The sequence below is a fragment of the Eublepharis macularius genome, chromosome 8, assembly GCF_028583425.1.
Source record: "Eublepharis macularius isolate TG4126 chromosome 8, MPM_Emac_v1.0, whole genome shotgun sequence".
In the NCBI taxonomy this organism is placed as follows: Eukaryota; Metazoa; Chordata; class Lepidosauria; order Squamata; family Eublepharidae; genus Eublepharis; species Eublepharis macularius.
The window spans coordinates 68,949,210-68,965,210 of NC_072797.1; the positions used below are offsets into that span (position 1 = coordinate 68,949,210).

At 42.3% G+C, this 16,001-nt stretch overlaps 1 protein-coding gene across 1 annotated transcript in view; it reads left to right on the forward strand.

The window, feature by feature from the left end:
• The window catches only part of DCP2 (decapping mRNA 2), a 46,712-nt gene that overhangs the window by 18,823 nt on the left and 11,888 nt on the right, over positions 1-16,001 (forward strand). Inside the window, exons 5-9 of the mRNA XM_054987479.1 lie at positions 5,622-5,774; positions 7,303-7,415; positions 7,533-7,640; positions 13,315-13,447; positions 13,740-13,841. Of these exons, the coding sequence (XP_054843454.1) occupies positions 5,622-5,774; positions 7,303-7,415; positions 7,533-7,640; positions 13,315-13,447; positions 13,740-13,841 (609 nt within the window). The remainder of the gene's footprint in view (positions 1-5,621; positions 5,775-7,302; positions 7,416-7,532; positions 7,641-13,314; positions 13,448-13,739; positions 13,842-16,001) is intronic.

Here is a 16,001-nt window from a genome sequence, read left to right on the forward strand (position 1 = left end):
CATTAATCATAACCATAACAGAATCAAAGCTTTTCACTATCAAAATAATAAAGCGATCATTTGGGTCTGTTATTATTTCTTGTATCTGAAAAGAGACATTTGTATGTATTAATATTGCCATACCCTTAGATTGAGTAGACGTATCTGTAACATATACCTCTCCAGCCTGGTCTCTACATGATGTTTTTATCATTTGCCATTATATAAGTTTCTTGTAAGAAAACGGTGTCAGCGTTATGATTTTTCAATTTAGACATAACCTTTTATGTTTAGTAGCATCTCTCATGCCCTTAGTATTCCATGATATCATATTTAACATAAGCCCAGAAAATAATGTTTCCAATCAACATAGCCCGTTTCCCTTATCACTGCAGGATATCACAAATAGAATTTTATTATAAGTGAAATGGTTGTCAAAAAAAATAATGAGAATGTATGCATGACAGAAAAGTTACTAATTTAAACTAATTTTAATTCTGTAAATCAACCAACAGCTGCCCATCAAAACAGTTCCCACTCCATACCAAAAGTGAAGAAAAAAATAAAAATAAAAAACAATAATAAAAATACCAAAGTGTTTAAAATGATTTTTTTTTTGCTCCCAGGTCAGATGCCAGAGATCTCCACAATACTAGCCACTCCCCTCTTTATAGTTATATAGATTAGATAAACATTAATATTTATGAACCATATATCTGTCTAAGGCTTAGAGGGGACACAGACAATCTAGCCAAACTGTTATCTCCAGTTGGCATTACAACCAGATCTTGAAGCCAAAACAAGACAAAGAAAAAAGAGAGGAAAGAGAAAAAGCTGCTTGCATCCAGATTCATTTGTATGTATGTAACAATTCTAATATTCCTTCAGATGATCAGCACAAACCATCCTGAATATTTTTGTGTCATCTGCGAACTTGACCGCTACAGTGCTCATCCCAGTTTCAGATCATTTATGAACAAATTAAATAGCATCAGCCACAATGCCAATCGTTGTGGGACCCCACTGCTAAGTTGCCCTGTGTTGGGAGAACTGTTCATGTATTCCTATAGTCTGCTTCCTTTTGAATAACCGATTTTTGATCCATAAAAAGACCCATCTTATCTCATGACTAGAGATGGGCACGATCTGCATCATGATCGAAAAAAACCCATGATAATGGCGATCGCGCGATCATGACCCGGTGGATCGTGATCGTCCACAGCCAACGATCCAGCGATCAGGAGAGGCCTGGATCGCTGCGTTCAGGCTCGGATCGGGGATCCAGACACTCAGGCGCCAGCAATCTATTCCCCTGGCAACGGAGCCAGGGGAAAGCCTGAGCTCTGTTTGCCCTCCTTCTGTTGCCCTGGAAACCCGAATGAAAGCCCAGCTTTCCTTGATCAGCAGGGCTTCCTTCCAACCACGGAGCAGCAAAGCAGTCACAAGTTGGGGGAAGACACCCAGGGGAGGGAGAGGGAAGGGGGTGTTCTGTAGCCATGGGCACTCCAATCTCATCCCTGCAAACCCTGATAGGCAGCTCTGACGGCCAAACACAGACCTCCTGTGTTGCTGAATGGGACCTGAGGGGAGGCGGCTCGTCGCCGCCTTCCCGTGCCCGCCAGGCCTGGTGGCCGCCGCCACCACCCACCTTCCCACATAGCTTGGAATACCAGCGTGCCCCGCTTTGGCATCCACGATCCACGGCTCGGGAACGGGAGATGATTGGTGTGGATCGTTAATGCGGGATTGTCGTCGGCGCTGATCCACGATCAGCTGGATCGTTAATTTTTTTTTATTGTGTCCATCTCTACTCATGACTGCTAAGCTTTCTCAGGAGTTTTTCATGAGGTATTTTGTCAGAAGCCTTTTGGAAGCCCTTGTATATAACGTCTACTGTGTCATCGTTATCTACAGTACATGTTTGTTCATTTTCTCAAAGAACTCTAAAAGGTTGGTGAGGTAGGACTTCCCTTTGCAGAAGCCATGCTGATTTTACCTCAGCAGGCTTTGTTCCTCTGTGTACCTAATTATTTTGTTTCTAATTACAGTTTCTGCTAATTTGCCTGGGACAGACTTTAAGCTAATTGACCTGTAGTTTCTTGGTTTCCTTTTGGACCCTTTTCTCAAAATGAATATAGCATTTGCTAGTCTCCCGTCCTCTGAAACAATTGCTGTGTTTAGTGATGAGTTACATATATGGGTTAATAGAGTTCCCTGAGAACACTCAGGTGTACGCCATCAGGCCCCAGAGACTTACTGGTTTTCAAATTTCCCCTTAGGGGAATTACCTAAGATACTGGAGAGCTACTACCAGACAGAATGAGCAGTACTGACCTTGATAGATGAATGATCTGTTGCTATAAGGTGGTTTCATGTGTTTATGTGATTCGTTTGACACTAAAACTCTTTTTGCCAGCCACAAACAACAACATATTGAAGTTCTGTCCACTTAGCTAGTATGGGGTATTGGACAGCTCTGTTGCTCTGCCTGAGCTGAGCTGAGAGGCAAGGACCAATTGTGGTAGACTAGCTGTCTTTCTGGGATACTTAACTAATATTATAGATACCCTCATTATGGTGCACCTGAAGTGCTTCCCTCAATCTTTCCTGGAAGTTAAGTGATTCTAGAATGTTTAGAGCATCAAGACGATGCAGTAACTGGGACCATCATGTTTCCTGTATTGTGCTTATATTTCTTGTTTATATTGTGAAAATACAGCTAGGCATTGAAAAAGGCTCTATTCAGATGGCATTATTTGGGCTTATGCAGTTTCTGCTCCTTTTTAATGTTCAGATTCAATAAGCGTTTAGCAAAAACCGTAGTTTGTTATTACTGCCAAACTATGACTTGTGCTTGTTCTCTGAAATGAATTCCAAACATTGCAAACATAAGAAGTAACTTATTTAACTGGAGTACTTAGAGGAGAGAGGGAGTAAGCCCAAGGCTCATTCATGTAATATCCAACTATGTTTTCCTTCACTGTGAAATCCACTCCTAATTGCTTTGCTATTTTAGAGGAAAGGGATAACAATTCCCTTTTCTTTGCAGTTCGTGTTCTTTTTCCAGGTCCTGCCTTGCAAGAGGAGTGGGGAGTCAAAGGCTGCTTTCACATGACAACGATTTTCTGTGCAGTATTAATTGCTGCTGTGACTGCAGAGACATTGGCAGTGGTAACAAAGCAACCACAAAGAAGCTTCCCCCACATTTTCTCTGCCTCAGGCCCTCACCCCCACTGTTTCCCCTTTGCCACTGGAGGGCCTTTTTTAAAAAATTAGCAATTGCAAGATTTCTATAGCACAATAATGTTAGAAGGATTTACTGCTGTTATATGCTAGTTCTCTACATTCCTGAGTTAGTTGTAACAAAATGGCCTAGAAACTTTTTAAAACAGTAATTTGGGAATTGAGAGAAACTATCATGGCAGTAAATCATTATAATATTATTGTGCTATAATCATCTAGCAGTTGCTGATTGCTGGTTTTTTCTTAAAAAAAAGCCTGAGGAGCTCTGCTGGGTTGAGTGAAGAAAGTTGCTGCTGCAGGGGCTGAGGCAAGAAAAATGGCAGTGATGTGCATGGGACCTCAGAACCATGCATCTTGTTGTCCAAGCGGCATGCAAAGGATCTCTAACTGCTGTCTTTCTGATAAGATTAAATAAAACCAGGTTTAGGAAAGATAGCAGTATAGGAAACCCTGGAAAGTGGATCGTTAAGAAAGACTTAAACTTTTGTGGGTCCCCCCCCCCCCCCCCGCCAAACCCTGCTCCAGTTTGGAGGCAGTATCAGGGCAAAAACAGAGCCCAAATACGTTTTGCTTGCAGTCCTTCATGGCTTGGTTTGTGCACTCTTCCATTGCAGTAGCCTGCCCCTCCATCCTTTGCTTTCCTCTGATGGGTTATTTACATGGAGGTTTCCTGGAATTCCTGCAGTGCTTCTTCTTTGAGCTTCCTCACAACATTATTGCCCATTTGTGTCTTTCTGTAGCTTCACCTCCATGTGAAAGACTCATGAGTGTCTGTCATCCCAGTTGAGTGCATTGTGAGGTGCCATGAGTTGAGATGGGAATGTTTGTTCCCTCGAAAATGCTCTGCCCTGTGCACCACTTAGTTGTGGAAGATAACTTAACCCCAGGTAGAAAATGATCATCACCATTCTGGAATCCCACAACTGGTGTACAAGGAGTGAAAAGCATTTCTCAAAGCAGGCTACAGAGGTCTTGTTGAATATATTTGGTAGTTCTGAAATGGTTTGCTGCTTTGGTATATCCTGTCTTTTGTTTTGTAGACCTTCTAGAATCATTGGCATATAAGTAGCCATGTAGCCTGTGTCTGGGGTCCACAGCCCAGCCCCCGGACTTACCTGGAGAAAAGGACGGGAGACCCCCGGGAGACAACCATCCAGCTGCCTCAACAGACAGTTGTCCAGGGTGGAACAGTCACAGCACCCCAGCAGTAGAGTTAGGGGGCCCAGAGGCTCCAGAGAAGGCAACACAGCCAGCAGCAAGTGCGAGAGGGGAGGAGCCAGAGGGGGAAGCCAGCCAGGGAAGGACAGTCACGCCTAGCATCAAGGGACAGGCCAGCATCAAGGGACAGGCAGCCCAGATGCTGGCCGGGGCAGCACCTCAGAAGCAAGGCCAGGGAAGCGCAGCCACGCCCAGCCCCAGTAGACAGGCAGCCCAGATGCCGGCTGGGGTGGCACCTTGTGAGCAAAGGCAGAGATGGCCAAGGTGCATCACCTGGAAAGGCCCTGCCAGCCTGGTCCTGCAGGAAAGACTGAAGGAGAGGGGGGGAGGAAGAAAAGGAGGCACACCTGGAGGAAGCCTCAGCTGGGACACGTTCGCATTCAGCCCCACCCTGCTAGAGAGGCAAGGAAGGCCAGGAGGAATTAGTGAAAGGGCAGGAACACCTGAGAGCATACACAACTGGTAAGCGTCAGGAGAGGGAAGGGGCTTAGAAGGAAGGGCGGAGGCAGCTAAAGGAAACCCTATAAAAGCTGACTCAGGAGAGTGTTCTGGTGGGTTGTGTAGGAGCGATGGAGTGGAGTTGGAGTGGAGCGTGAGAGTAGGCGAGAAGGAGAGTTGATGAAGGAGGAGATGGCGGAGATCAAGGGGGATGACTGGAGCAGGTTGAGCAGGCCAGCGAGTGGACTGAAAGGGAGTCTGGGTGAGGTATACCGCCCCTCCTTCCACAGAGCAGGGTCCTGCAGTATCCCTGCCACCCCTTTGTCGTCAGGGCTGGGCATGCCGGCGCCCCGCCCAGCGGTGTACGCGGCAAGCCCTGACAGCCTTGAAGACTTAATGACACTTAAATCTTTGGAAGATGGAGCAGAGGTTTCCATTGACTCCTTTCTTCCACTAGAGACCCCTACTTCACCTTGAAACTGTTCCTGAGGGTCTGCGGTCTCCCACAACCATATATTTCTGAGGGGGCTTAGTGAACTGCAGCAGGAGTAGGATGTGGGAAGTCCTCTTCTGCAAGGTCTCTGGATTGTTGGATAAATCCATCTATTATTACATGTAGTGTAGACCTTCTCTGAATAGTATTAACAAAATTTCTTTTATCTTTAAATCAGGGTCTGAAACTGTCATTTTTATAGTATTAAAATGTGTGTGCCAGTTTTAACATTTCATCTATATACTTTCAGGTTTTTGAAGAAACTGGTTTTGATATAAAAGATTGTATCAATAAAGATGATTATATTGAACTAAGAATCAATGATCAGCTGGCACGCTTGTACATCATTCCAGGTATTCCAAAGGACACAAAATTTAATCCCAAAACAAGAAGAGAAATTCGGGTAAATAATCACTTTTCGTGCTTTTGTAGACTCCGGTTGAATTCTCAGACACTGAAAAAAGATTAGCAACTTGTACAATATTTATCCAGTGGCTAATAGTGCAATCCTGTTCAGAGTTACTCAAATCTAAACCTGTTGAAATCAATTAGACTGGAATTAGTTTGCACAAGATTGCATTGTAAATGATATAAGAAATGACTGCAGCATTTCCTCTGTAGTATTTGTTGGTGTGATGTACATCTGCTGTGTAGGGTGTTTATATAATATTGTGAATTCATTAAACTGACATTGAAGCACTACAGATTATGCTGTTTCTTCTTCATTAAGGACATGTTCCTTTTATGTTCTGTTATCTCTTTGTTTCTGGTTAATCTTAGTTTTGTAAAACCCTACAAATAGAAAGGGTGTGGGGATAAACCATGTTTTCATAGACAACACACTGTTGCAGATAGTAGGTAAAGAGCATGAATAAGCATGGAAATTTCGGTTGGTCTAGGTTTGCTGGAAGATGGTGACAAAATGGAACGTCTTCTCAGTCACCTTTTCTGAGATGTGGTGCCTGTCTTGAAGTTTCCATTTGTAGCTAGTAGGGGTGTGCAACCTGAAAATATTCGGGTTTCCTGCTTCGGGTTTACCCACTTACTTGGCCCTTTAAAGGTCCCTTTAAACTATCAGCTGGCAAAGGGCAGGGGGGAATCCCCCCTGCTGGCTCCCAGCTGATAGTTTAAAGGGACCTGCCGCTTGTAAGCAGCAGGGCCCTTTAAACACCCCAAACCCCACAACCCCTAGCCTCAGCCCCCCCCCTCCAGCTGGATGGAACGGGGGAGACAAGCCACGCTGAGAGCCTCCTCTTCAAAGCCCCCCCTCCAGCTGGTTGGAATGGGGGAGACTTTGAAGGAAAAGAGGCTCCCAGTGCGGCTTGCAAGCGGTGCCGAGAAGCTCCTTCCCTTCAAAGCCCCCGCTTCCTCCAGCCGGAAACCTCTGACAAGTGGCTGAATCCCGGGTGAAATGCCCCTCTCCCTGCTGCTGCGCAGCAGCAGGGAGAAGGGCATTTTACCTGGGCAGGCTGCACTCAGCCACTTGTCAGGGAAACCCCTGACAACTGGCTGAGTCTGTGAGAGGGAAATTTAAACCCCAGCAGGCTGTACTCAGCTGCTTGTTGGAAACCCCGACAAACAGCTGATTGGTGGTATAAATGTCCCTCTCCCTCCTGCTGCACAGCGGCATGGAGAGGGACATTTCAACTCCTTGCCCTGAAGCTTCCCGAAGCTATACAAATAGCTTTGGGAATCTTTGATTTGGGGTTTGCGAAATGGTCCGGGTATTCTGGGGCCATTTCGGAAATCCTGAATTTTTGCGAATCGGGTCTGATTTGGGTATTTTTCCCAAATCAGAAACCCGAAGCACACATCCCTAGTAGCTAGATTTATAATACATTAAAAAAATTAGGCGATGTTCTGTTGTGTGCTCTGTATGCAAATATATTATAGTTATTCAATCAATTATTAAGAAAACTTTTCTGTTTCAGAACATTGAATGGTTCTCCATTGACAAACTGCCTTGCCACAGGAATGATATGACCCCGAAGTCCAAGCTAGGTTTGGCACCTAACAAGTTTTTTATGGCAATTCCATTCATCAGGTTTGTTTGGAAAGAAATGAAAACTTAATCCTTCATTTGTGTTTAGGAAATCATTTTATACTAAACCCTACTACAAGAAATTTGGTATTGCAGACTAAACTCTTAATTTCTTCACAGACCGTTAAGAGATTGGCTTGCCCGACGGTATGGAGATTCCTCAGATAGTGACAATGGATTCTCATCCACCAGTAGTACACCACCTAAACCACACACAGAAAAAATGAGGTAAGAGGCTTGACAGATTTTGACATCTGCTAATAACTTTGTTACACTTGGTAGGTAGTGGCAGAAAAGGAATTCCTAATTATTAACTTTAAAAAAAATATAAATCTGTTCACAGTGTACTTTATCTGGCAAGACAACAGCAGGAGTGGTCATTTGCAGTAGGAGTGAGCTTTAATAATGATGTAGTGGTTAAGAGCGACGGGACTCTGATCTGGAAAACCAGGTTTGATTCCCCTCTCCTCCACGTGAAGCCAGCTGGGTGACCCTGAGTCAGTCACAGCTCTCTGGCGCTCTCTCAGCCCCACCCACCTCACAGGGTGGTTATTGTGGGGATAATAATGACATAGTTTATAAACTGCTCTGAGTGGGCATTAAGTTGTCCTGAAGGGCGGTATATAAATCAAATATTATTATTATTAAATCCCTCAGAATATTTCTCATTTTCACATGATAAAAGAACAATCAAAATCAAGTGAAACACCTCCAGAGGGAATATAGCAGCTTTGGGGTGCCAAAAGGTGCCCTACTAATGTAATAGAGCCATAAGTTGCTCCTGCAATGCTGTACAAGTTCTGAACATCCATGTGGAAGTATGTGTGTAAAAATATATACACTAGTGGCCAAAATTGTGGAAACCTTTTGGAAAAATTGTATCTTTGAGGTTTGATGGCTCATGACACCACTTTTTTTTTGGTGTAATACCATAAAATTATATATCAGTGGAAAGATAATTTAATCAAGAATGTAATGCAGTAACTTTTATGAAGGAATTTTTTTTAGAACAGTAGTTATAAAGAAGAAAATTGAAACACATAGAAAAATGAGTTATACTTAGTTGGGTAACCTTTTGCTTTAATTACGGCCTTACAACGCCTTCCCATGGAGTGAATCAAGTTTTTTAGTTATGCAACTGTTATAATGTGAAACCACGATTGAGTTATTGCTTCTATTAATTGCGGTTTATTGCTGGGTTGCTTCTCACTAACCAGTTTCTTTAGTCGGTTCCATAGATTTTCGATGGGGTTAAGGTCTGGGCTATTCCCAGGCCATTCCAACAGTGGAATATGATTATCTTGAAACCATTTTTTGCACATAGCAGCAACATGACATGGATTTGAAATATAAATACTTCATTATCTTGGAAAAGATCATGTGTGGAAGGCTTCAGTTTGGGCTCAAGTATTTCATTTATGTATTTTTGGGCATTTATATTGCCATTTTTCATGCAAATTCTGCCCTCACCTTTTGATGTCATACAACCCCGTATCATAACACTAACTGGGTGTTTCACGGTAGGTGTAATGCAATCAGGATGCAAATCTTCTCCGATTCTTCTCACATAGTTTATGCCATCACTACCAAACAGGGAGATTTTGGTCTCATCACTCCAAATAACACTGTCCCATTGTTCCACTGTCCAGTTAACATGGGTTTTAGCTCAGTTTAATCTTTTCAACCTTTATTTGAGAGATAAGATTGGTTTTTTCGTGGAATTCTAGCATTAAGACCAAATTCCTCCAATCTGCGCCGAACAGTCCTTGCACTCAACTTCACATTGAATTGCGCCATTTTGTTCTGTATGATTTTCTTCTGTCACCTAGGCTCAGTCTCTCAATTCTTCTATCATCTCTTGCTTGTGTGCATCTTTTCCTGCCTTTACCAATCTGGTTTTGTCATGACTGACTGTACCCATTCTGTCAAGCCAATGATTTTGCTGTCATGTATGCTTTATTCTGTCAGGGGTAACTCCATTTTGTATGCCTAGAGATATCCTTGTTGCTAACATTTCAACAAGTTCTCACCCATTCCCAGGTGGCCAGGTGTTTACCAGTTTCAAGCTTTCTCCTTGCTTCTGGTATGTCTATTCTCTGTGCAGCTTGATAACCCAAAACATGCATGCTGTTCTCACAGTTCAAACTTGTTTGGAGATTGGGAGGGGGGATGGAAGAGGGTAGAAGAGGGATGTAATTTTCCTATGTAGTCATTCTGGTCAACTTTCTGCTAGAACTGCTTGGGTGCTTACCTTGCTCCTAAGTAGACCTTTGTATCTGATTATGGAAAGAACTGATTTCTGAATAAAAGTCATTTAATCAAGAACCAGTGTCTTGTTACAATGAACCAGGGATCTGTCTGCTGTAGTTTATCATCCAGAGTCTGACAGGTTTTGTAGTGACTGAGTTGCCTTATACCTCTTCAGAAATTTAGAAATGCCACCTTTGGTTAAGTTTCCACCAATTTTTCTTCTAATTTCTTCATAACTGTAGCCTTGTTCGCTTAATAGTACTATTTTACATCGCTTTCTGGGTGACCAGTCAACTCTTTGTGCCTTTTCTTTATTATGTTTTACAAGCTCACTAAATGAAAGAACACAAAACAAAACAACCAACTTGATAGCAATCACATAACACACTGACAAATGACCTCCTCTCAGCTCCAATACATGGCATCAATAGCTGAATCCTACTTTGACCTGATTGGCTCATTGCTGAAACAAGATGACACCTGATTGGCTCTCTAAAGACTCAGGCTTATTGGCTACATTCAAATGAAGGAAAGCTACTTTGTATCAACCTAAGTAAGTTGTGCTTCCTTTTCCTGGTTATTTGGCTATAACATTTGATAGAATACAGATAATTGAACAAACTTTGTTGCATTACATTCTTGGTTAAATTATCTTTCCATTGATATATACTTTTATGGTATTTCTCCAAAAAAGAGTGGTGTTATGAGCCATCAAACCTCAAAAATGCACTTTTCCCAAAAGGTTCCCACAATTTTGGCTACTAGTGTACATGTATTATTAAAATGTATATAATTTTAAATAATTTCAGATGTTACTGTATGGTTATATGTGCGTATTTGGTGCTTGTACTATTGCAGGTGAAACTTATTTTGTGAGACTATATTTTGATTCACTGGGCTCCATTTTGTTTCTGAGATACAAATATAACACAAACAGTATAGTTTATTAAAACTGTGGCCTATGTGCAGGTAATTACAGCTCTGTAATGGAAAGATATGTATACAATGCATTTTACTCTGTCCCTATCTTAGACAACCACTTGGGTTCAATTCCAGCATTTGAGAACTGTATACACTGGGGTAGTGGGCCTGTATATTTCTATTCTGCTTCCCTCACCCTCCATTTGTGTGTAACGTGATATGTAAAGAAAGCACAACTAGGGCTGTGCAGTTCAGGTTGGAATTTAGATTAATATACCGAACTTTGGCTGATTCAGTAAAATCTGGATATTCCAAATCAAAAATCAGGTATCTTGAATTTTTATCACATTTTCAAAAAAAATTGGAAATACCAGAACCGTATTAGAGGAGAATCAATTTGGAATTTGTGGAATTCCAGTTTTTTTCTCAGATTTGGTTAAAAAAAAATCAGATTTATTGAATTTTTTGGGGGGGGGTACACACCCCTAAGCACAATGCCTCTGAATTCTCAGAAGCCATTCAGTCCTTTTTAGAAAGAGCTAGCTAGCTAGAGAGAGAGAGAGAGAAAGAGAATTATACATGTAAGACTTTGTATGGAGAGTGATAGACAGGGCTTTTTTCAGCAGGAATGCGGTGAAACCTCTTGAACCTCTTGAAAATGGTCACATGGCCAGTGGCCCCGCCCCCTGATCTCCAGACAGAGGGGAGTTTAGATTGCCCTCACGGAGAGCAATCTAAACTCCCCTCTGTCTGGAGATCAAGGGGCGGGGTCACTGGCCATGTGACCATTTTCTCCGAGGGCAACCCACTGAGTTCCACCATATGCTTGGTAGACCAATGGACACAATATTTTATTTAATAAAAATTAATATTAAAAGGAACAAAAAAGTATTCTAAAAAGATACATGACTACAAAATTGACCAGTCTTTTCCAGACTATGCTACAATGCATGAAACTGTTAAAGCTGCTACAAAAACTTGTGTACAGAAATGCAGCCTCCTGCTTGTTAACTGCATGGTGCACTGCCCCTTAGTTGATCTTGTATTTAAAACAAAAACAAGCCACTGAAAATAGAAAGATTGACTAAAACCTTTTGCAGGGAAGTGGTGTGTTCTTCACAGTTAAGTGCTACCAAGGTAGGTGATCTTTGTCTCCGACACTGCCTAGTTTACTTTATACCAGTATAAAGTAAAGAAGATGGTTATACTGATAGCTCTGTAGTCAACATCTGTAACAACGTCCACCATTTTGCAGTGCCTTTGTAACAAGTGGTAATACCCTAAGCAGAAATTTTGTTACATGCTGTTAAAATAGGCACTTAACAAGAATGGTCTTGTTGGTTGTTGTGGGTTTTCCGGGCTGTATTGCCGTGGTCTTGGCATTGTAGTTCCTGACGTTTCGCCAGCAGCTGTGGCTGACATCTTCAGAGGTGTAGCACCAAAAGACAGAGATCTCTCAGTGTCACAGTGTGGAAAAGGTGTTGGCAGGTCATTTGTATCTGCTCAGGAGGGGTGGGGTTGAGCTGAGTCATCCTGTAAGAGTTTCCCAGGGTGTGGAATACTAATGGCGGGAGGCTTCACTGTATCCTGAGGAGGTTCTTTTGCATATGGATTGGTGCTTGATGTGCTAATCTTCTCCGCAGGGCTATTGTCGGGTGTAGAGTGTTTTGTTAGCCTGGTGTTTTTCAGAACTGGAAACCATGCTCTGTTCATTCTTAAGGTTTCTTCTTTCCTGTTGAAGTTTTGCTTATGCTTGTGAATTTCAATGGCTTCCCTGTGCAGTCTGACAAAGTAGTTGGAAGTGTTGTCCAGTATTTTGGTGTCCTGGAATAAGATACTGTGCCCTGTTTGTGTTAGACTATGTTCAGCATCTGATGCTATGATCAGCAAAAGACAGTAGAGACCCCCTCACCTCTGCAGGAGTATACTGTATACCCTGCAGCTGTGGACAAATGTACATTGGGACCACACAGCACAGCATCCAGACAAGAATAAAAGAACATGAAAGACACTGCAGACTTGGACAACCTGAAAAATCAGCAGTGGCTGAACATAGCCTAACACAAACAGGGCACAGTATCTTATTCCAGGACACCAAAATACTGGACAACACTTCCAACTACTTTGTCAGACTGCACAGGGAAGCCATTAAAATTCACAAGCATAAGCAAAACTTCAACAGGAAAGAAGAAACCTTAAGAATGAACAGAGCATGGTTTCCAGTTCTGAAAAACACCAGGCTAACAAAACACTCTACACCCGATAATAGCCCTGCAGAGAAGATTAGCACATCAAGCACCAATCCATATGCAAAAGAACCTCCTCAGGATACAGTGAAGCCTCCCTCCATTAGCATTCCACACCCTGGGAAACTCTTACAGGATGACTCAGCTCAACCCCACCCCTCCTGAGTAGATACAAATGACCTGCCAACACCTTTTCCACACTGTGACACTGAGAGATCTCTGTCTTTTGGTCTACACCTCTGAAGATGCCAGCCACAGCTGCTGGTGAAACGTCAGGAACTACAATGCCAAGACCATGGCAATACAGCCCGGAAAACCCACAACAACCATCGTTCTCTGGCCGTGTAAGCCTTCGACAATACAATGGTCTTGTTAATGGAATGTATAGCATTCTCTGTTTGTAAGTCATTTGTGCAGTGGTTTCTTGTGTTCTTAATGTTCATTTGCTGAGCTTTTCTGAACAAGATCCCTTTCTGATGGGTTAGATCAAAGCTTCATTATAGCCAGCAAGCACTAGCAGATGGTCCTTCAGGAGATCAGTGGACAAAGCATAGACAGCTGCAACAACAAAAGCCATACAACAATCATTCTGAGATGTCTGAAACTTTAAAACTAAAGGTGAGTTTCTTTTTATCATATTCTTCAGATTAGCTCAAATTCTTTGATACTTGGGGGTTCCTGTGTAGATTAGACATTTTAACTTCTTGAGCCTCTCAAATTTATAACATGTTCAATATAAAAGAGGTTTCTAAGAAACTGAACGTATTAACTGGAAAATTGGTTACATGTCTATTTCTCAATCTGCCCCATAGTTGTTATTCAGTGGTCTACTTAAACATATAGAATACAATTTTGGACCTTTCAACTATTGTGTGCTTTTTTTTCCTTCCTCATGTTGTGGTATGTTCAGACCATACGAGGCAATGGCAGAAAGCAATACCAAGACTCTCCTAACCCAAAGAAGAGAACAAATGGTGTCCATAGTCAGCCAGCTAAACAGAATCAAACTTTGGTAAGACACAATGGGAAATGAGAATTATGAAACATCTTGAATGCTTAGAACACTATAGTGATACTTGATCTGTTGATTAGGAATATGGCCAGAGGTTAGACTCTTGGCTAATTGAATATTGTGTAATGATCACAATACTTTGATAACTAACTTTATTTAGAACTTTAATACTTAAAAATTAAAGTACTAAATTAGAGTAGTAAATAAAGTACTAAATTAATTTACTACTCTAATTTAGTACTTTAATCAGCAACAGGTATATAATGCTAATAAAAACCAAAGTAATTGGTATTGTAAATAATATAAATTTCAGATGCTTTAATAATGAATTGTAGCTTTTAACAATGTTAGGTACGTTTTTGTAAATGTGAACGCTTCTTTTCAGATTTCATCAGAATCAATGTACAGATACTTTATTTCTGTTTTAATTTAATTATTTTAAAACAATATACGGTGATAGAATCTACTGAAGAACAAGTCTGTTTGGAGATGCTTAGTTATAGCAAGCCTTTGTAAGGATACCAAGCAACTCTCAAAAGCCTTCACTGTGGGTAGTAGGAGTTCTTTATTGATAAGTTGCCAGTATCATACACTTATGCCATCTTTGCCATGAATAATGGTTGCAGGCAAGCATCTACATATATAGGCTTTTCCAGTGGGGGCAGTTTCAAATCTCCCCCCTCCCCAGTGATCAGTGAAGTGGGAAAATTACTAACCTCCCCCCTTTCCTCTAACTGTTAGCCAAGCAGAGAAAAAAAACAGGGATGATGTAGTAGTCTTCAAGGTCATCTAGGTGCCTCTCAGAGAAGTTCACAGATAACGGTGGGAATGTGTTCCTCCCTGGCATAGTTTCACACCCCATGTTCAATTGCGAATGCAAGTAACATTTGCGCCAATATGTATTCATAACATACAGCATAAGCACACAGTAGGCAGACCAGGCATGACAGATGATTGCAAGTACCTGACAGCCTTGTAAGAGGTTTTGCTATTTTGGAAGTTTTGCCCAAGAGATAAGGGCTAGCAGCACTGACTTCTGACCTTGCTCACAGATGACATCATAATGAGATATTTATTTAAAACACTTTAAAGCCATCTTTCCATCCAATCTACAAGGTAGTGATCAATAAAAACATTGAAACAAGATTAAAACACATAAATACAAATATAAATTAAAACAGACACACAGAAAAAAACATGAGTAGGAAGACAAGTCAGTGCGAATCATTGAGAGAATGCCAAACAAAACAAAAGATGTCTTTACCTGCTGGTGGAAGACAATCATAGGAGGGGGATAGGCAAATCTCCCTAGAGAGGGAATTTCATAATTTTGGTGCCATGACTGAGAAGGCCCTTTCCCAGGTTGCCACCCATGAAGTGGGGGGAACCCAGTGGAGGACCTCTGAAGATAACTATAGAGTTTGTTTAGGAAGAAAAGTTTCCCGCTAAAGCATTCCATTCTTAACTATTGACAGTGGTCAAATAATAGCCAATTTAAAATATTTAACTTTTTAGTTGGCTGTGTGCCCTCCCACCATGAAAATTAGGCCATTCTTTTTTACTTCGCTTTGGCTGGTGAATTGTAGCTTAAATTTGTGTAATTAGCAAGATCAGCTTAAGCTCTTGGTCCAGTGATATACTAGTCTAGGTGTTAGCTACCTGCTTTAGAGCTCTCCTTCTGTTTCTGAGTTCATTTCTAGCCTTTGGCTGGATTTGGTAGGAAAAAAGTAAGCATGTGTCCGGGGTCTGAGGCTTAGCCCCCAGATTTACCAGGAGAAGGAGACAGGAGGCAGTTGGGGGACAGCCACCCAGCCACCCCAATGGGCACCCAGGATCAGAGCAGACCAACAACAGAAGGGAGGAAGGAGGCATCCCCGCCACAGGAGGGCAAGGAAGCACCCAAGCCTCAGAGAGTCAGGTGAGGCAGGTGGAAGCCAGCTAGCCCCACCCTCTGGTGGGAAGGCAGGGGGCTGGGCAGGGAGAGTGAGGACCCCCAGGAGGGGAGTAGACCCAAGGGAGGAGGCGCAGGAAGCAAAGGCAGTCAGCCAGTAGCCTTACCAGATAGGGAGAAGAGGCAACCAAAGCAGTACAGAGCCACGCCCCAGCCTGCAGGCCAGCTAGAAGGCAGCAGCCTGGTCCAGGAGAAGCCAGGAGCAAACC